Raw genomic sequence first — 21,108 nt, forward strand, 5'->3', positions numbered from 1 at the left:
TTTGCCTGTACTAAATCATTATAAAGTACTTATTCGTGTCTTGTGAAGCCTGACTACATTTAACACACAAATGGTCACCAAAAGTTCACTGATATGAGCATCATAATTACTTCATATTTACCATTTATAAGCAAGTCATTTGTTTATTAATAGTTAATACATGTTCCCCAATCTAAAATGTTACCTTTTTCCCAACAAAATGTTGCAGAGTCAACAAGGAAATGAAACGGACGTCAATAATGATCCTATCCAACTATGCAATTTTGAAAATACATATTGTGCGTATGAATTGTGGATTGCAGCAAAATGCAAACAAAAAAGACAGCCACTTGTACATAAAAGATTGTGTTTATTATTCATATATATACTGTATATTGTATGCATCTTCATATAATAGTGCTAATACAATTACGTCAAAAATAATAATATCATATATATATTTAGATATATAGAAAACTAATCCATTGATCTACTTTTTAACTAGATTTTTTTTCCTTTTGTAAAAAAAAGGACAGGAAGAAATGTATAATTGTCCCGCAGCTTGAATACAGGCGCTTCACGGGGGGTGTCAAGGAGGTCAATAGAAAAAAATAACACCTGAACGTTGCATCTTATAGAACTACAACATCTGTCAGCAGCTATTAATGTCCATTATCTCGGTTTAAGACACAGAGTTAAAGAGTTTTTTTGTCTTCACGAAAAACATTTCGACTAGCATGTTATGTTATAGTCTTGAAGTTCCGTTGAAACGCTTAACAATTTCAATTCAAATTTAACAAGAAGGAATGAAAGGGGAGCAATAGAAGGAGAAAGAATTACAGATTACACCAGTCCGTAATTTAAACGTGAGGAATATCCAGAGATAAATAGGAAGGAAAGGAATATGAGTTTTAATAGTTCGTCTCGTGTGCCTCTCCAGCAACGTTTGCACTGTAAACAGAGGGTTGCAACACATACTAGTCCCCTTGGTTTCCTCCAGGTCACTCTCCGGGAGGTAGCCGTGTCACAGTTGGCAGGGAGAGATCAATCCGTTCATTCGCAGCAGTCTTGTTTTACACACCGACCCCAGCTCCACCTCGACCTCTTCTTGTGTGGGAATGAAAAGATGGAGGGGGGGTTGGGCGGCGGGGTGTGTGTCAGGGCTGTGGATATGATCCAATCCATGGATTGAGCCATGGAGCGCAGCATCCAGGGGCCTCCGTGACTATCAAGGCTAGTGAGGCAGGAGATCTGCGTCACTGCAGCGTCTCACTTTTGGCGAGTCCTTCTGACTGTGCTTGGGTCAGGACGAGGCATCAAAGCTGAGCGGAAAGAAGAGAAAAGACCCAGCGTTAAATGTGTGTGTTGTTTTAAATGCATTTCAAAGGCTAGTTTATTTGACACGCATTCTCACAATGTGGATAGTAGTTTTGCATAATTTATCTACAATCATCACAACAGGACATTTATCAGACTGTAAACAAACAAGATTCCAGAGTCCAACTCAAGGCCCCAGGGCCAGATCTGGCCCAGTAGATCAAATGGTGTGGCCCAAAACGAACATCCCTTACGCATGTTGATATTGCGGGCCACAGAGAGAAAAGTGTTCAAGCTTTGTTATACAACGGCATGTTCCAATGAGAATATCGACCACTTTATTTAGAAAAGTCCAAAACCCTCCTCAAGGTGGTGAGAAGTGCTCGTACAAACTGTTCAGTCAGTTGAATGTGAGATGGTGAGTGAGAGAGAGTGTGCCCCAGTGCTCCAAGATGTTTGTACTGTAGCACTGTGTCAGTTGAAGAAAGAGGGGCTGAAGATTTTGTGGCTCTCCCCTGATTTTTTTTTCTTATTTTTGGCGCTGTGGGAAGGAGCTCATGGTCAAGTGTACATCCATACAGTGTGTACAGTATTCTCTTCAGATCTTGTGTCACCTTTCTTGACAGCAGAGAGTCCAGCTCCAATGTACGTTGGCCAACTTTTACTTCGATGATCCATATTAACTATTCAACTGGTGCTTCTGAATATTAAATCCTGTGAAACGATGAGTACCACACTGCAAAATTACCTGCCGATCTTATCCAACTGAGATTATTTCGGAAATTTAAAGCATGAATTCCAAAAAAAATCAGACACATACTGACGTGTTCAATAGGTGTCCAACATCACTTTAAAATAGGGACGTCCCGATACTGACACCAGTAACGGTACTCGCTTCGATACTTGGCTACTTCACTGTACTCATACTCGTAAGTACTGGCACAAGACAGCACCTGATACCTACTACTGACCTCGCTACATTTCACGGATTCAGTACGTTGCAGGTTTTTACCCAGCTGTCTACTCTCCCACAAATTCGGGTGGTCGCCGGTTCTGATGGCACAATCGGCCTCTCTCATATGACAAATCCCGGTAACTCCTGGATATGCATCACGGTGGTGGTTCACTTAATAATCTGCACGGACATGAAATCATGCCATGAAAAGTGACATAAATCAGATGTTATTTACATTTTACTGTAAAAGAGATCCACCCGCGCATCTGCCCCGACAAGACTGCAGACGCTCTGCTTCTAACCATCTGATTTACGACCTGGTCCAGCTCCGCTGCAAGAGAAATGACTCAGATGTGGGCTTAATTCAAGAAAACCCTCAGTACTGTAAGTTAGGTTTCCATCCAATGAGTAGTAGTTACAGAGACTCTGATGTTCTCTGATGATCTGCGTTACAGTGCGCTAACCTGCTGTTCAACTATTGCGGAATGAAACCCCCGAAAAACATGAGGGAGCGCTGAATACGTAAAGCAGTGGTCAGTACCAGGATCTTAGATATGAAACGCCAGCATATACAGTACATTGAGCATCATTTAAAATGGCTGTCATGGTATTACTAAGTATTTGTATCGGTATTGTATATTGGCAAATATGTCACTACTCGTATCAGGACATCCCTACCCAAAAGACTCTCAAGTCAGTACATTCGTTGCGCTTTAAGTATATTCAGAACAATCACAACACAAAGAACAAGAAAGAAGATGTTTGTTCATCCTGTCACAGCCTCCCTGGATTTCTCTCTTGCTCAGATATGTATTTCCAAACACATCATTAGTTTCGAAGGTCTCATCTTGAAGTGAGAGCACATCGCTGGTGTCTCTCTTATCTTGATCCTAAATGTTGTATTCTTCTTGGATTTAAATATTTCAGCCATCTTTCCCAAGTCTATCATTGGCATCAATACCTCCGGAGTACAAACACTTCATTGAAGCTAAAGAAGGTCTTCATCTTCTGCTGACGCTGTTGGCAGCACTCACATTCATACTCCATAAATCCATGTACGCAACAGTCAACAATGACACTTGAATAAATCTGATGTGGATACGCTTATTTGGATAATGATTGAACATTTAAAGAGCATAAAATGTTGCAGTGCACTATGGGACTTTTAGGTGGGAATTCTTATACCAAGAGCCATAGAGATAGTAGGTCTTGAGTTTGACAATTTAAACATGCATTACTGGCCAAGCAAACGCCACAGTTAGTACTCAGACAGTCATTTTTGTTTTTTGAATCTACTCCAATAAACAGAGGATTCAAACATGCACTCTCCATCGTAGACACTGGGGTTTTATTGACCAAATGGATGCTTTGAGTCCACATAATCCAGTGTCTGTATCTTCATACTTGATGGCTAAAGGGTGAGTCAAAACATAATTGAACTGTGTTTTTACATTCCACTCAGAAACAATGAAGCCTATTGGATTTTCCTCGATCTTGCCTGTTAACTCGGACGCATTAACTGTTAACAGGGCTATTTGTTAAACGCCTCGTTTGTCAGCGGCGACGAATCTCGGGACACGTGGATCGATGCATGCAAATGAAATAAACACGGGACGAGGAGGCAAGGCATAAATCAGCGAGGCACAATGTTTTGCCTATCAATGACAAGTCCTTTTGTTTTGGGCTGCGTCAGATCTCCAGCACGTCATGAGCTCAGGGACACTTCACTCTGCAGCCTTCGCACAACCTCGCTGCTGCTCTCCGCTCACAAATCATCTATTGAGCGATATTTACTTTTTCTTCCCAGCGTGCAGTCAATTCTGAGCCAGGCGAGCGAGAGAATGCCAAGGAGGTGGAGATGAAAAGATGAAATAATGAGGTGCTTTTGACAACTAAGGTGCTACTTCCGTGTTCCCATGCATTTATTTAATAGGAACGAGTGGCTCCAATACACAATAACACACAAGTAATAAGATAAATTTTAAAAATGAGTGAGCGCAAATATTCAGTGCCACTGGATTATTTTTGGATGAGTGTCCTTTGGCCTGTTGGTTGGTGAGAAATGAAAGTCAAAGCTCTTCAGCTCAAAAATGGGTCACACAAATAATGCCGGTCAGCTGACCAGTTTCAGTGTCACAGCCGTGGCAGGGCACATTTGTTGCCCTGGTTGACTTGCCACCACATCATTCATATTTAATCTAATTTGAATTCAGATGGTATCGAGTCATTCTGGGATGCCGAGCTTGCAAAGCGGCCCTGGTTGAATAACAAGATTTGTTTCCTGTCGCCAGTGTAGAGCTGCTCCAGTCGAACGGTCTTGCTCTCACTAGACAAGCAAAAGGGAGAACCAAGTCACAACAACAGCTCACTATTTACAGGGCAGGAATTGCAATGACTACCAGCAAACCACCAAGAAGAAATGTATTATGAGAAGGATTAGCAGACCGAAAACAAGGAAATGGAGAAAATATATCTAGTAAATTAGAGAATTTGATCTCAATTAATCACAGTTGAATGGAATAAGAATATTTGCAACAAGAAGCCACATTTTTCAATTTGAATGAATTACTGCATAAATACATTTCAACAACAAAATATTGTTTATTTTGCATCACTTTGACAACAGCACAATAAATCACAATGGTGGCTATATTTTATATTACCATATTTAAACTAAAGCTATTTTAATGTCTTCAAAATATTTGTATAAGAAATAAAATTTTATAATATTAAATTAAGTTAAATTACATTTTTGTTGTAATTAACTAATTGTAATAATGATGTAATTAATTAATCGTAATCTATACTAAAATCTATATGTCGACCCACAGTGATGTCAGTAATGTAAGAAGTGGATATTACATAAAGTTAAAAATGATGATAATGGCGGAAAGTACTTTAGGGCGCTTTCACACTGCGGGTTCTGTCTCAAGACGAAGCTCTTTCGGCTCAGAAGTCGGAGATGTGAACACAAGCGAGTCGGGTTTTGGCTGCGGACTTGTTCCCTGCTGGTGACCTGCACTTTATCTCGGGAAACTCTCAGTGAGCTTCTCGCCTCGGGCGACTCGGCGCTAGATGCCGGAAACTACGTGTACATCTCGACTCCACACAAACATGATAAATGCCGGCCAGTAAAAACACAACATCGTTCAGAAAACAACTTCTCAGACTCCCAGAACACTGAGGTGAGCAGCTGGGAGCTGCAGGAAAATGTGTGTGTGTTTGATAACTCACGTGTTTTCTCCTTTATTAGGCTGATAAACATCTGACTTTATTGACAAAACGCCATATCTACCATATTGACTTATTCGCTGTGTCATTGGTGCAAATTCCGATTAGGTTAGTAAAGCTCCAATTCATCATTTACTTTACTGTAATAAGCGCACAATTGTAGTCCACACTAGCAGCGTTTAGCTTGCTGCTTATAGAATGTAGGTTGTTTTGTTTTTACCTACTAGCAGTGGCCAACAGCCACACACACGTTTTCTTCATTTATAGGTCAATAGATAGATCATAGATAGAAAGATTATCTTTTAATATCACTAGCAAAGCTCATATAGAAACACAAATATTTGTAGGATATTACTATGTGTTTAAATTCATCTGAATACCAAATTTTCCATATCCATAGGGAGCAGCATTTCCCATTGTCCTCTTGGTCAGACTGGTAGCTGCTGCGAGCCACAACATGAGGAATACAATTGCAACTGGAATCGTCTTTTTTAATTATTAACGAAAAACAGAGTGGTATATAGAACATTTTACTGACACAAATGGAGGTAGGAACCAGGCTGAGGTAGGAAATAAGAGCCAGCGGCAATGTTTGCACATATATGTGTGGTTATTCCCATCCTCTTTAGAACAAATTTGTGTTGCGACACCACCTTCTCCAGTCACCTCAACGTTTTCTTTCTTTGATGCAGGAGGTGATGTGGCTAGTGGCCAGTGTTGAGTGTGTTCCAGATGAGGCAGGCAGGCACAGCACCTACCGGTGCGCAGTGCATTGACCAGAATCACATTGTTCGACTCTGTGTCACTCAGCTCCATTGGGTGAAGTCAAACTCACACATCTTGGCCGGACTAAATGCTATTCCACTCAATATTAAGGGCTGTTTACAATGTGTTTTCGCTTGGAACAATGAAGAAATTTGGCGCCTGACTGAACGAAGTGAAACAGAGACCAGAATGAATGCATTCATAGTTTGTTCATCAGACAATAATACAGGACGTTCACCTCATGTTTGGCCAAAATATGAAAAATTGTTCAATGATGTGTTCAATGTTCAGGTACATTGCCTGTGGTGTGGGAAATGGTATCCTACCTAATGGAAATGGCATCCAAGCCTAATGCCAAAATCCACCTTCCACCGCTGCCAGGTGTGGCATCATTGTTGCTTGAGCTTTAAGAGATGTATTGTGTCATTGTTATATTGGATTGTGAGTCTATCATATGCTGAGCAGTGGAATGAATTTCGCCGTCATGGTGTCACCGGAAAATTCAAAATAACAAATTGAATATTAAGGGACGGAGAAAGGCAGCGTGTTTCTAAATGTCTAGTGTGAATACTGTCTGTGCTTTTTGCTGTTGTGTGTACTTTTCCACCATGGTTCATAGTGACCCTCAGGTGCAGGTGCCACGGGCAGATTGGTTCATGAGAAGCCCTCTCTTCCTCGACGTGAGACAGGATGTGTGCAGCAGCCTGCTGTTTCAGTTAAGATGAGAGCTCATGAGATTGTTTGTTTACTGAACAGTTCTCTTTTTGGAAAAGAACAAATGGACACATTTTTTGCCAAGGGAAAGACTACAAAGTCTGAGTATAGTAGTCCAGATTTTTGGATGTGGCATAAATCAAGCAGCGATAAAGAAGCCACTACGTCTTTGAAATAATCTGAGTGTGTTCTCCAGGGAAACACCTTCCTTTCTGCTTCCTCTTTGATAGACGACGTTCTTTGAAACTCGACCTGCATGTGTACACTGAACGTCGAGAGAGTTTCCGTCATCAGTCAGAGATAAGGACGGGACATTTCTGCGAATAACAGCGTGTGCTTTTTTTGATGCGTGGCCACAAGGACGTGAATATCCTCCAAGGGTCGTCTTCATCATTAAATATTGACTTGGGCATCTCGCCCTCCCACTGAGGGATGATTGAAGTAGTAAGACGTGGCATGCAGGACGGGGTCACCTCTAGCTCAGCTGTCCTGCTGTAAACCCACCCAGATCTCACCTGAGCATGAGAAGACACCGGTCATGCTCAGCGACACATCCAAATAACCTTTCTAAAAGGCAAGATGGTGTCCTCTGGATATCAGGATATAATATCGGATTTCTGGGAAAGTAGATGCAAGAATAGAAAAGTGGGAGTAAACCATGTGAGTAGCAATTGAATTTTCTAAATGTCCTGCAATGGTCTGTGATATTTAGCTTCCTATTCACCCTTTTTTTCCCTGAACTGTTGCAAGGGCTTTTCCAGTAGGGGGTCCACGACTGAGCCAAGAGGATTTACTTTTTGAAATTATGGTACAGCTATTTTTTTGGGCCTTAACCCGCTACTGGATGTCATCCATATGTGACGTCACCACCTTGTTTACTTCCAAATATTCTTGTGATGGTGTTGGACGGGGAAGTGCAAGCCACCAGTCAATCACCCGGCAAAAACATTATGTCACTAACTACCATTTCTGCCTGAAAATGCACTTGAACTTGTGAGCTTCTCGTAAGGCAACTGCTATACTAACCAAGGTGAGATAAGGAAGAATTCCGTGAGGCCTGGAAGACATTTTATGGAAGTGAATTTTCCCTCCGTAAAGATTACTTTGCTAGAAAGAACAGGAGGTACTGACTTTTTACTAGTAGCATATCAACCAAAGGGACAAGCAGAAACAACAATCTGGACTTCAACAAAGGAGAAAGAAACTTAGGTACATGTCATCCATTCGTATGGTCCAGGCGGTTCCTCCTCTGCCTCCTGTTTGGTGACACTGCTTACTCCATGGCCGACAGCATGGCCTGTTGTTGTTGGTTCATGTCCATAAACAAGCGTACTTTATGTCTCAACTAATGGAATCTAAATGTGGTAACATGTATACACGTAGATTTTCAGTTCATCATCCATGGGTGGTATTTGGATGCAAACAGCCCATAATAGTTCAGCACTTTATCTTTTCCGCTGAGGCCCTAATATCCTTTCTTCCACCACCCCTCCACAACCTTTACCCCTCTGAGCCAGCACATAGCACGGTAGCCGACCGTCTCACCCCCACACCAGATGCCGGGAGGCGGGTGTTTCGGGTCACTCTATACCAAATCCCCTGCTTCCTCTTAAACATTCACTAGTACCCTGCACTTCAAATCATATTCCACTAGTTATTTTATTGGGTTGAAATTATTTAGGCCTAACAGAATGTCGGAATCCATCTGGACCAAGTAAAACAACGGTCCACAGTTGGCTCAATCTATTTGTTTGGAAATGTTCTGGCGTGGAATCATGTCAATATCACATGGCGCTAATGAAATCACACTTACCATTTGTTAAAAACTCGACAAATAAACATTTTTAGGAAGGAATTACATGCACCATAACAAGCACTTTTCTATTTAAAAGTCTGACAAATCACTGTGTGCTTCACCTTATTGCCGGTGCTGGTGGCAGTGGATGATGAAGCATCTCTACATCCCTCAGCTCAAGCAAAAAGGGAAACTGCAAAGCCCCCGTTGACACTGCTTAACGTGCTTCTCTATGTATGGATGGTGTTTGTCAAGCAGAAAGCTTACCTGTCCCATAGCTTGACGTTTCTACAGTTGTTGGTGCAGCAGCCGGCGGATATCAAAGCTGCAACAAAGAGGGAGCGGGGAGAGGAAGAAAGTGACAGAGGAAGAGAATTGAACGGCTTGTTTTGACAAGAGAATAGAGTCTCATTCAACAAACGATTCATGTGCAACTAAAACGCCTCATAAACAAAAGTAGAACACAATCGATTTGCTCCATTGAAATGCATGGGAACTCTTTGTTGTCGAACATGAACATTCATGAGCTCTTTTTTTTCCACCCTCATTTGCCTGAATAGGAAGACGGGCACTTTTATGTGTCACGTGACCATAAGTGACAGCTGATGAGTTTAAACAAAAAAAAAAAAAATTGAAGGCAGGAGCCGCATCCATCCGCTTTGAAAGAGCCGGGCTCATTATTTGATGTGTATTCTGAGGGAAACATGAAAACCTAAGCGCCTTATGTAACTCGTTCTTGACCAACAGAGCTTTTCACAGTTGGCAGCATAATAATCTCATGGTAAACATGCTCCCAGTAATTATGATAATTTATTGGTGAGTGCATGGACAGCACGATATATATTGGATTTCTGTTTTTCCTGCAAATATTTCAAAGGCCGTTTGAACTGCTTTTCTCCTTCGAGGCCGTGAGGTGAAAATCTGCACAACACAGAGAGACTGAAAGGGCTTTTCTCTTTTGTGGTGTTGACACAGCAAAGTACTCGGGAAATCACTACAACTTAAGCGCATTATTGTTCCGTTAAAAAAAGCCCTGCATTAGTGTCGGGAAGGTGTGACGTGACAATGTGAATCAGCTGCACATGCGAGACACTTCATAGAGTTAGTGTGTTGTTTCCTGAGGTTCTCATTAGGGATGGTCCAATTACGCTTCATAGAGGAGACAGATGGCCCCATCACTATTTTAATAAACAACCCTGGAGGTGACAAATACTCACAATTTAGTCCAGAAGAAACTATTATGAAAAACAGCAGAGTAGTATTTTGATTACAGAGGAAGCATCAAAAACGGCAACGTGAACTCAAATCCATATTTTTTTTCACTGTGTGTGAAATGCACAAGGTGTAGCATGCTGCTACTTTAGATTCATTTTTGGGCGAACAGCCAGCTCTTTGTCTCCTGCAGTGTAAAGAAGCGCCTGCAACTTTTGCACACTCCCATCATCTGTTTCAATCTGTGCTGCAGTGGTGCGGGTGTCAGCAAGCAGAGCAGCGACAACCTTCACCGAGAGGCTGGGTGTGAAATCCCGCGCACACACGTGCGTTCATCGACTTGAGCAACGTTACGGGCCCATTTACACGGGCAGTCTTTGCCAGACACGGAGCCATCCATCTGCCAGACTAAAAATATAAATCTGCACAATAACACACAATCGAATACAGATACACACACAAGAATCATTTTTAATATGAGAGACTGATTCTTTCATTTATACACGACTGATACGGTCCAGTTTGGCATTGAGCACAACAGCAATAGTCACTACCAAAATAGCATTTTGTCATGAAGTAGAATTCACCATAACAGAATGTATATGTATTTAGTGTCACTGTGCTCTGCCGCTTTAAGGGTTTCTTGTCAAGAGTATGGTGATTTTTTTAAAAATCTGGAACATGGTTTTTGTCATGTTTCGTTTCTCTAGTGTTTTTATTTAGTTATTTCCTGTGTTCCTGTCGTGTCCTTTTCCTCCTCTTTCTTCAGCTTCACAGCAGCACAGCTGGAACCCATTCCTCTGATCAGACTCCACTGATTTCTCCACCTGGGTTCCAGTCTGCACTGCCAGACGGTTGCTTCGCGTCCTCACAGTTTTTCCCCTGCCCTTGAGTGTATTTCCCATTCCGTGTTCTGGTATCGGTGCCCTTGGTTCTCCATTCTTGTTCGTCTTTTGAGTTCTTGTGTAATTCTTAATAAACCTTGTTAAATCTACCCTTGATGTCCAGAGTCCTCTGTCAGCCTGCAACAATTCAGCAACTGGGTCTGATTCCATAGACAGCCCTGACAGTTTTTTAAACTTATCAGTTTAGATAAGCAGCTTGCCCTCCTTTGGCGTCTACCTGCACAAGGTATCTGATCTTGCTCCAACATGGGTGACCCCCGCCCCCCCGATAAAAAATACAAAACTCAACAAAGATCTTGCAGAAGGAAGTATAATTATATGGTAATTACCACGGGTCACACGGGTATGACGCTGCAACAGACAAAAGGTTGAGGGACACCTGCTGACCTCTGACTACTGCTCCCCCATGCTGCCTCATCGATAGCCCATCATGGGTCTGCTATACTAAAGGTAGATCATCAATTTAACACAGTACTATTGTGAACTTAGAGCAGTGTTTTTCAACCTTTTTTGAGCCACGGCACATTTTTTACATTGGAAAAATTTTGTGGCACACAACTAACCAAAAATGTTACAAAATGACACTCTGTATAGTATATTTAATTACAATATAATTTCTCAATTTATTTATACTCAGTCAGTGTGAAACCTGGGCCTGTTTAGATGAACACAAAGCCGATATCCTGGCAGGAATAGAAGAAAGACACACACAAAGCTCTTCTTCAACAGCTCAGGTGCATCACTAATTCTCTTGGAGGAACGAGGCAATCAGCTACGTGTTGCCACACGGACAAATATTACTCTGCCAGCCTTTACAGCACAGACACTGGACAATGACTGAATATTTGCAGAAAATTATTAATAAATGTTAATTTAAACAAAAAAAAGTGATATTGGATAATTTCTCACGGCACACCTGACGATCTCTCACGGCACACTAGTGTGCCGCGGCACAGTGGTTGAAAATCACTGACTTAGAGGAACTAGAGAAAACCTTCACTATTAATATACTTTGATGAGCGTGGTCTTTCATGAAAGCAACTCAATTGTGCATCAATAAAAGTATAAATAAATAAAAGTTTGAGTAGATGATGTTAAAGTAGAAAAAGTCAAATATTTGGGATTTTTAACACAATATATCATGAATGTGAGCACCAATCTGAAATAAATCTGTTGTATTTTTGAATACGATTCTGGCTGGTCAAACTGGTGAAAGTCAGCAAGAAAAGTGAAGCCTTTGCAATAAACTGCCCATGATTTCAACACCATCTATCAACTCATTAAAGTGAGGACCAGCTTGTGTGAGGATAGTCGTGTGACATTTTGATGACCTGTGGTGTGTTCAAGCGGCCACATGGGAATTTCAAAATCCCACAGCGGAGAAAGGCACATAATTTGTTACACAGAACCATCTGGGATGCCACCAGCGCGTCCAACTGTCGGGTGAGACAGCAGAATAATGTTTGGTATGTCTGTCATATCAGACGGCAACACTGCAGGGAACTATAGATGTATATATATATGTATATATATATATTTAATGTTAACATTATTTAAACAATATTTTATGTTAGGAACTGACTTCACAGCGAAACCTCATGGCAAAACCTAAGCAAATGATACATTTCATTCCACTAATATTTGGCTTGCCACAGAATAGTTTGTGACAAAAAAAAAAACATTTTGTACTAAAACCATTTGTATTAACAACCAAACACTAACTGTACAACAAATACACATTCTCACTCCCAAAGCATCACATAACGACAGCTGTCAACTGGACTTATTCGCCTTCTGTGTCGCATGTTGACGCTTTCAATTGGTTTTCAATTGAATGAAATGTTTGCCTTCCTAGGGCATTTCCTGACGTTGGAAAAGGATGGTTCTTGTTATCCGGGGCCAGAGGGTGGCGATAATAAGCGACCTAACACGTGATGTTACTTGGTACATATGGATGTGGTAAAGGAGGTACGATATTTATCCCAAGTGACATCATGCAGTGGTCTTACCCTAACCTTTGTTTATCAACGTGTTATAAACACGTACGTAAATGAAAGCCTAGCATGGTACCATGCAACAAAAAGTCCACTTGACAACCGTCAATATGAGACACCTTTTAGTTTGCCTTTTTTGTGCTCACATTTGATTTTGGCACAATGCAGACTTTGACCCAGGTTTGAGTCCATACATAGTGTAAAAGCCAGTTCCCAGAGCTTTACCACTTCTACTGGAGCCAATCCTTGCCACCTAGACCAAGAGGCAGGGAGCACTCCGGACCTCACTCTCAAGGAGTCCAACAGTGACTCTTTACAAGTGTACTTTCGAGTCCAGTGTTGATGGATGGACATTGCTGATCCGGAAGTCAACCTTCCGCATAGGTGTTTCAGTGGCGTCAAATGTTTGGGGCCGCATAAATACCAAGTACATACCAAGACACGGATGACTACCACATGGCTTGAACCCAAACACTTTCTTTTCCACAGCGCAGCCAACGGCAGGAGGAAACGGAGCAGAATAGGTGTTATAGGATTGTTAAGCAAACATATTTTGTTTCAGCCATGATCCAAAAAGACAAGGTTCAAATGCGTCTGTGTGCTAAGAAGGTAACTAAGACAGCTGGCACCTTTGGACTTGCACTGTAGACACTAGCGATTACATTCTTAGCACTTCATTAAGCATTCCTCCAATTACACCCCGCCCGTTTCCCTTCTTCCTCTTCCAGCCTGCCCGGGAGTCCATAATCATCTTTTCAGCACATTTCTACTCCCCCTCTCCTCGGCACACTAGCATCCCACATTAAAGATTCATGATTCTCATGTGACCACATTTCAGCCAAAGGTTCCAGGAGCCACCGTCAGTAGATCCTCTGCCTTTGCCCTCCATCTGTTTACTATCAGAGGGAGAAGATGACGCACAGAGCCACGGAGAGCTATGAAAAACTCCTGTTGTTGAGGGTTGTTGGGAGGTGAGTGGGCTAGAGGGTATTTTTATTTGGAGGTCAGTGCAAAGGAATTAATTTCATAGCGGAAGCAGAGGCTTCTCAGCAGATGCAAGGTGCGAATTTGCTTTCCTGGATCTAAAGAAAGTTTGTCTGCTGAGAGAACAAAAGTTCTGTCTGATCGATCAATACAAACCCAGTTGCAGCTCAATGACAACCCAGCACTTTCCAATGACATCGACTTTAATTCAACATTCATTTGTGCTGGGAATGAAACTTGGCCCATAAATCACCCTCGAATTTCAGCAATGACCGTGCAATATTAGTCCGAATGCCATTGATGCGAGGTGATTCAGTCCAGATGGGAGCCCCATTCGTTTTCATAACAAACACATTCATGCCATTCCTGGGCTCTAGATCTCATCTGCAGTGTCAGGGATATATATATTTAACTTCCACACATGGAGACAGAGACAGATGTTCGTGGTTAGCAGAGGGGTTGTGGTGGATATTGTTTTGGAGGGTGTGAACACCAGAAGACAATTGAGTCATTTGCTAAATGTTCCACTGAGTGCAGTTTCTCCAGCAGCTGATGCCGTCCAGCAGTTTCTGCGTGTGGGTCTGTCTGACAGCACGTACGCTTAACACCCTCATATAAACAAGGGAGCATTACGCAGCGGAACTTGATGAAAAACAGAACATTCGTCTGCAAATGTGCTTCACTGCGTGGACCGATCCACAGATACAAATTCAGATCAACATGGCGTGGACTGAGGCGACTGCGTTGTCGCTTGGACTGGATTGTTCCACATGGTCGTGCACAGATTTTTTAACTGAACGAACATTAGGGACAAATGTCACGCCGGGACAAGCCGTCTAATTTCAGACACCAACCCTTGGTGCTGGTGGATTGTGGGAATGGACATTTGGGCCGTGTTAACTTCCACCAAGATGCTGTAACAAGAGTGACAGCGTGTGTGCAGCGATGACTCAGTTCTTCTGTCAGTGAAATGCTGAGTCAGCAGCAGACCCATGCCCGGTCGCCTGTAGATGCTTCATAATAGTGCGGACAAGTGCTTCATTTAAAATGGAGTTCACATTGATTTCCCCGCCCCAACCATTTCCGGAAGCTGTGACTGTGAAATGAACACATTAGGTACGAATAAATGGGAAGCCACAGTCAGGCTGTTAAAATTAACACGTAAAAGCGCATTAAATAAAGTTAATCTAAATGCTGCTAAATGCTATTTTTGACATTGGATAAGGTGTTTGACCATCGGCTTGCCGTGCGCATGTTTTGAATAACCATCCTGTAGTATGGAAATCAGGAAGCGGCGCAGTTGTGTCTTGAGCAGAGATGAAAGTGAGATGGTCTCTTGACTGCCCGCTGTAATTTTAAAGTCACATCAGATGCTTCTTTCCACAAGTTCTTCTGAAGTCATTTGGAGTTACTGTCAATGTGAACTCTCGTGGAGTATTTACACGGGGAGGAATCCGCTATTACAGCTGAAGGTTCCACCTCTGGACCCTGTTCAAAACATCCCGCCGCTATCGCTATGAGTGAATGCTGCATTTGACAAGGAGGTAGGGATTCTATCATTTCTGTCAGTGGGAAATGGTGTCGCTCACCCTACAGCTGTGTCGGGCAATTTTCACAACCCAAAGGTGATGGATAAAAAAAAAATGCTGTATACATATATATATATATATATATATATATATATATATATATATATATATATATAACTAGATATATACTAGTTATATAGAAGCTGTAATACTTCTATATAACTAGAAGCATTACAGCTATATATATATATATATATATATATATATATGTGTATATATAAACGAAATCTAATCTAATAAGACTCAATGAGCAATGCAAGAGGAACAAAAAGCGGTTTTATGCCTTTTGCCGTGCTGTTTGTATTTTAAAGGCTGGATCGTGCACTTTCTACTGCTCAGTATAGTTCGGCGCATATATATACACAAATATTTTTATTGCGTAATACTCATTGTTGATGCTTTACATGCGAACAACAACGCAGACTGTGCCAACTATGGCTGTCGCTTGCCTGCCAATCTCCGACTTCTGGAACAAACCATATATCGCAGTGTGCAGAATCGAGAGCTTTGTTTTGCAGTCAAAATTTTCCTTCATAGTTCTACATTGATTTATGCTTATTGTGCTTATGTTTTTTTTATGTTTATTTATAGTTAACAACATATTTTTTAACATTTAGTTTACTTTGTAGTTTGTTTAATATCAGTAAACTGTTTAACTGACAGTTTTAATCCTGGAATCATCAAAAAGCAGGCATTTTAATAACATTTTTACAACACTGGTAAGACCTTTCCAAATAACTAAATTCAACATGAACGTCTAAAGAAAGTTGAATGAAGTACAGAAATATTTCTTTGCTAGCGAGTATTTTATCACCTAGCTGCTGGGCGATATATATTAGTGTAATGCATAATTCTAGCTCAGTCATAAACAATAATTTACACAGTCTTGTCTACTACTCAAAATAATAGTTATTTATTTTAGCCCCAGTCAGTACAGTGAGTTCTCTCCTTCTGGCAGTGCTGATGGTTGGATGAAACAGATAGCAGATGCGTGTTTTTGTTACATTCTGTGCAGGGTGAATAGCAGGACCCAGAAAGGCAATATTAGATCCAGATGCTGTCCAGGTGACTTTCATAATAAACACACATCTGGGAAGCCTTGCAAACCCGCTGCTGTGTGGAGGTAGCCGCCCCCGGCTTCTTGATCCTATTACTAAGTCTGGACTTTCCAGACATCAGACACGGTTTGATATTCCATATCACCGTTTAAAATTCCAGTCGGCGACCAGCCTTGTGTGTTCGATGGCAATTCCTCTACGGTCAACATTTACACTGCTAACGTTGGCGAACACAGAAGGAATCGATCCGCCGTGAAGATTCGAAGCAGAAGAACAAAATGCCTGATACTCTTCCTGTTCCTCCTCTCTCACACTGTTCTGAGTCTCCAGACTCAAACCATGACCGCCCAAGCACCAGAGCAATTAGCTTAAATGGATTTGCAGTCTGAAAGTCAGCAGATACAAAGATCACAAGATTACAAACTGCTGCCTTGTGATGGAGCAGAGCGACGATGCCACACCAGCGCACAATCCCCTCTACTTTAGACATGATCAAATTCTCATGAAACTAGAGCATCAGTGACCTCCTCAAGGTGAGGCCCACAGTCAAAACACACACTGTTTGTGGATTCAGTTATGGGCGAGGTGCTAACACCTTTATTGGATTTCGCTGGTTGTGAATGACGGGAGGGGGTCAGACGAGAGCATAAAGATAACACCATTACTGGAATAATATGGAGCTTAAGCTCACTTAAACTTCACCTCTGAAAACCAAGGCCTGAGAGGACTGTTTCGAAGGAGTTATAGCAGACGGCATTGGTCACTGAAGGTTATAACTCAATAGCTAAAAATCCTCCATCACAAAGGGCAGAGTCTGCGCTTGCCAGAGAGCCCTGACATTGCAGAGGAGTAAAGTATTGTTTTCATATGAGTCCACCGTGGGGCAATTAGTGGCATCAAAGAGCTTTGTTAGGAGGCCACAGGGACCAAGACTCAAGCAGCAATACAAGAGGCAAACAATAAACCATCGACCAAGAATCACGGTTTTGGGGAACAAAAAGCTGTTTTATACCTTTTGCTGCTGGATCGTGCACTTTCTACTCATCCGACATAGAGTATGTACTGATCCAACATGAGAGCTAAATGCCACGTCATATACATAGATTTTGGTTCACAACCATGTCTTTAAAAGTTAGCATCATCTGACATATTGAATGTATATTAGCTATATTGAAATCGTAGTGTCGAACTTATTGAAGAAAAAAAAGACGTCGACTGAACTTCACAAAAGCAAATAGTTGCTCAGAAATGCAGGATGTTCGTAAATAAGTCGTCCTGATAAGAAAAGAATATTGGGTAATACAATCTGTTTGACTGTTGTTGGTGTTTTTAGTTGCAGCATTAGAAACCAAGCTAATCCGTTCAAACAGGCATGATGTCTGCTCCTGTGACTCGTGGTGCGTTCCAGTTGTCCTCAGAACTGGGAAAGCTCCACCCACCGATGATGTCACCCAACGTAGAATTTCCCAGTCGCAAGTATGCAATCCAAGATGGCTGCTCCCAGGGTAAACAGTGAGTAGGCTGCCGGCAATATTGTCTACATTGTTGTAAGTTTACATTATTATTGTACATTACGCTATTAGCTTTTTTTCTCACAAAATCGGTCGAATGCTTAGTATAGTTCAGCGCATATATATATATATATATATATATATATATATATATATATATATATATATATATATATACAAATATTTTTATTGCGTAATACTCATTGTTGATGCTTTATATGCGAACAACAACGCAGACTGTGCCAACTATGGCTGTCGCTTGACTGCCAATCTCCGACTTCTGGAACAAACTGTATATCGTAGTGTGCAGAATCGAGAGCTTTGTTTTGCAGCCACATTTTCCTTCATAGTTCTACACTGAGTTATGCTTATTGTGCTTATGTTTTTTTTATGTTTTTTATTGTTAAAACATATTTTTTAATATTTAGTTTACTTGGTAGTTTGTTTAATATCAGTAAACTGTTTAAATGACAGTTTAAATTCTGGAAGCATCAAAAAGCCGGCATTTTTACATCACTGGCAAAATAACTAAATTCAACATGAATGTCTAAAGAAAGTTGTGTGCACTAACAACAATAATGAAATACAGAAATATAGTCACCTTTCCAGGAATGATCACCATAAAACAATATTTTTGCAGCAGCTGAACTTGTGGTTTTTGCCAGTTTATCACTTCATTGAAAAAAGGAGGCGTAAAACAAATTTCTAGTGACGTTTTTTATGTCTTTCATAGGAGACCATCGTTGGATTTTAAGTAACTGTGTTCAAGTATTCAAGTTTTAATCGATATCAAAACTAAACAATAACCACTACAGATTCTTGTTCAGCTGCCTTCTGATCCATGCTCCTTTCTCAACTTACAGGATCAATGAAAGGTAATTTCACATGGCCGTTCCCTCTGATCCTCCACAAAATCTGCCACATAAATAATTCAGGCCAACTGAGCAGCACAGCCTGCGGAGATGCGGGGTGGATCAGTGACCTTCCATTTAACGTGCAGTCGGTCAGACATTCAGTAAGGCTGTCTGTCGGTGGCTACGTGGTCGGACTGAGCTCCTCATCCCCCAGGCAGAGGCTGTCGGTGCTGATACATGCAGTTCAAAAGAGAACACTCAGAATATGTTACTCCAAGACCTTTTAGGGAGCCACTTCCACGTGCATGTACATCTTTTTAGGACGCCACATTCACTCAGTCACACTCTTCCTTCACAAACACAGTAACTTAACATAAATCATGCTCGAAATAGTGTGTTTAACAACAGAGCTCCACACACATTCCTTCAGAATTTAAAAACTGTTTTAGATGATCGGTGCCAGTCCCGAGTGGCAAAGGATGGAGCACTGCCATCCATGTTTTATTCAGCGATACGCATTTATTTATAGTTCTCTTCACTCTTCTGGCTCATAATCCGCTTTCAGGTGCAAAGGTGAAACTCAAAGCTATAGGGTCCGAATGAGCTCAAAGAGTACAGCGTCTTGAATTTATCCCTTTGGTGAACTTCTAATCGGCTAACAAACCACACACAGCGTGAATAAGATCACACAGAGAAAATGACAGCTAATTTTATTTTTTTTGCTTAAGATTATCGGCTAACTTTAGAGGCATATATCATCTATAATATTTTCGTGCGATAATAATATTTTCGTGTTGAGTGGCAAGACTGACATGTGTCCAAGTCGCTGACAATGAAGTGACTTGCATTTGACAGTTTGTAAATCGCTAAAACAACCCTCAGCCACTGAGATGATGCAGTTAAAATTATGGTATTTTCTTAAATATGGACAATTTACCTCGCAGCTTACACTTGTTGTATATACATGTAGGTATATACATCAATGTTCAAATTTATAGAAAACAAAAGAGTTGCAAATGAGTTAAATAGACTTCATTCTTCCGCATAGCAGCAAATATTCACAAAATGAAAGATTTCATAAAGTAAGATTCTACATAAAGCAGCCACATATTCCACCATTAGACTAACTGAACTGTAATATCAAACTTAAATTAATATTGTAAAAATAAGGACAACAATAATAATAATAACAGAATAACAAATACATAATAATAATAATCCAAAGAAAAGACTGTCCAGTGGTTCTACAAAATGTCCATAAATGTACTGCAAACAAGAGTTTTAATTCAAATTATGCATGACAAAGAAAAATATCAGATATATTGTCACCATGAAATAGTACAAAGCACTGAGATGTAATATTGTTTGTCATATCGCCTACCCTACTTTTTTTATCTGTACAATTAGCTTTTTGCATTTGAAATATCATTGATAGCAATGAGCTCAGTGGGAACGCAGGTTGGAAGTAGCGCTACGGAACCAGACAACACAGTTGTCGGAGCTCCTGCTGCAGCTCATCACTACAGAGAGTTACAAAACCTTTAAAAGACTTGTGGAGCCAGACGGTGGTCCAGAACACCTCCATCACTTCCTCGCCCCATCATCAACAGCTCCTGATTCTAGGTTGTTTTGGGATCAGGCAGAGAGATAAACATCTACCTATCTCCAGTGGAGGTAATAATATTTCAGCCATGTCTTTTTCTCTTAAATACTGTGATTCATTCTCCTCCACTCTGCAGTTAGCAGAGAGCTGGCCACACCTAATGAATGGTTGAGGTACTGGTGTGGAGCAGCAGGGCTACAATGAAGCCTGGAGCTTTGGTTGTCGCAGCAGAAATGATGAAACACAACTGAATCCACATATAAGTGACAGGGTCACTGAGTGGATTTTCTCAAGTACTGACCTCATAGAGACAAGTACACGACTAGTAGTGAATTACCACCTGCCCGTGCAAGTGCTTGACTTGACTCTGAATGAGTCTGTTACGCACTCCGCTTTGAAGTGCCCTTGCTAAGCTGATGTGCTTCTCATGATATGAACTGTAATAAGCAACTGAGCTACGATGCATCACAATCCAAACTCACAGACTGAATATCTGCTTCTGACAAACGGGCAGGAAAAAACTGAAGCAAGTTTAAGTAAAGATCAGTTTCTTAGCAACACCTCGCACGAGAAAAGTCACCGCTGACTTAACTGCTGACTCATCCGACTTTCTTTTTTATGCTTCATTCTCATTGCTAAACC

At 41.1% G+C, this 21,108-nt stretch overlaps 1 protein-coding gene across 2 annotated transcripts in view; it reads right to left on the reverse strand.

Moving 5' to 3' along the window:
- Positions 1–402: 402 nt before the first annotated feature.
- Positions 403–21,108, reverse strand: part of LOC128753942 (coiled-coil domain-containing protein 85A-like) — a 39,637-nt gene continuing 18,931 nt past the window's right edge. The window contains exons 3-4 of one of the 2 annotated variants that reach the window (XM_053856181.1): positions 9,024–9,081; positions 403–1,301 (exon numbers count right to left, since the gene is read on the reverse strand). In XM_053856181.1, the coding sequence (XP_053712156.1) occupies positions 1,283–1,301; positions 9,024–9,081 (77 nt within the window). In that variant the 3' untranslated portion in view covers positions 403–1,282. The remainder of the gene's footprint in view (positions 1,302–9,023; positions 9,082–21,108) is intronic. The other variant, XM_053856182.1, reaches the window with a different exon arrangement.

Source organism: Synchiropus splendidus, chromosome 2 (assembly GCF_027744825.2).
Source record: "Synchiropus splendidus isolate RoL2022-P1 chromosome 2, RoL_Sspl_1.0, whole genome shotgun sequence".
NCBI lineage: Eukaryota > Metazoa > Chordata > Actinopteri > Syngnathiformes > Callionymidae > Synchiropus > Synchiropus splendidus.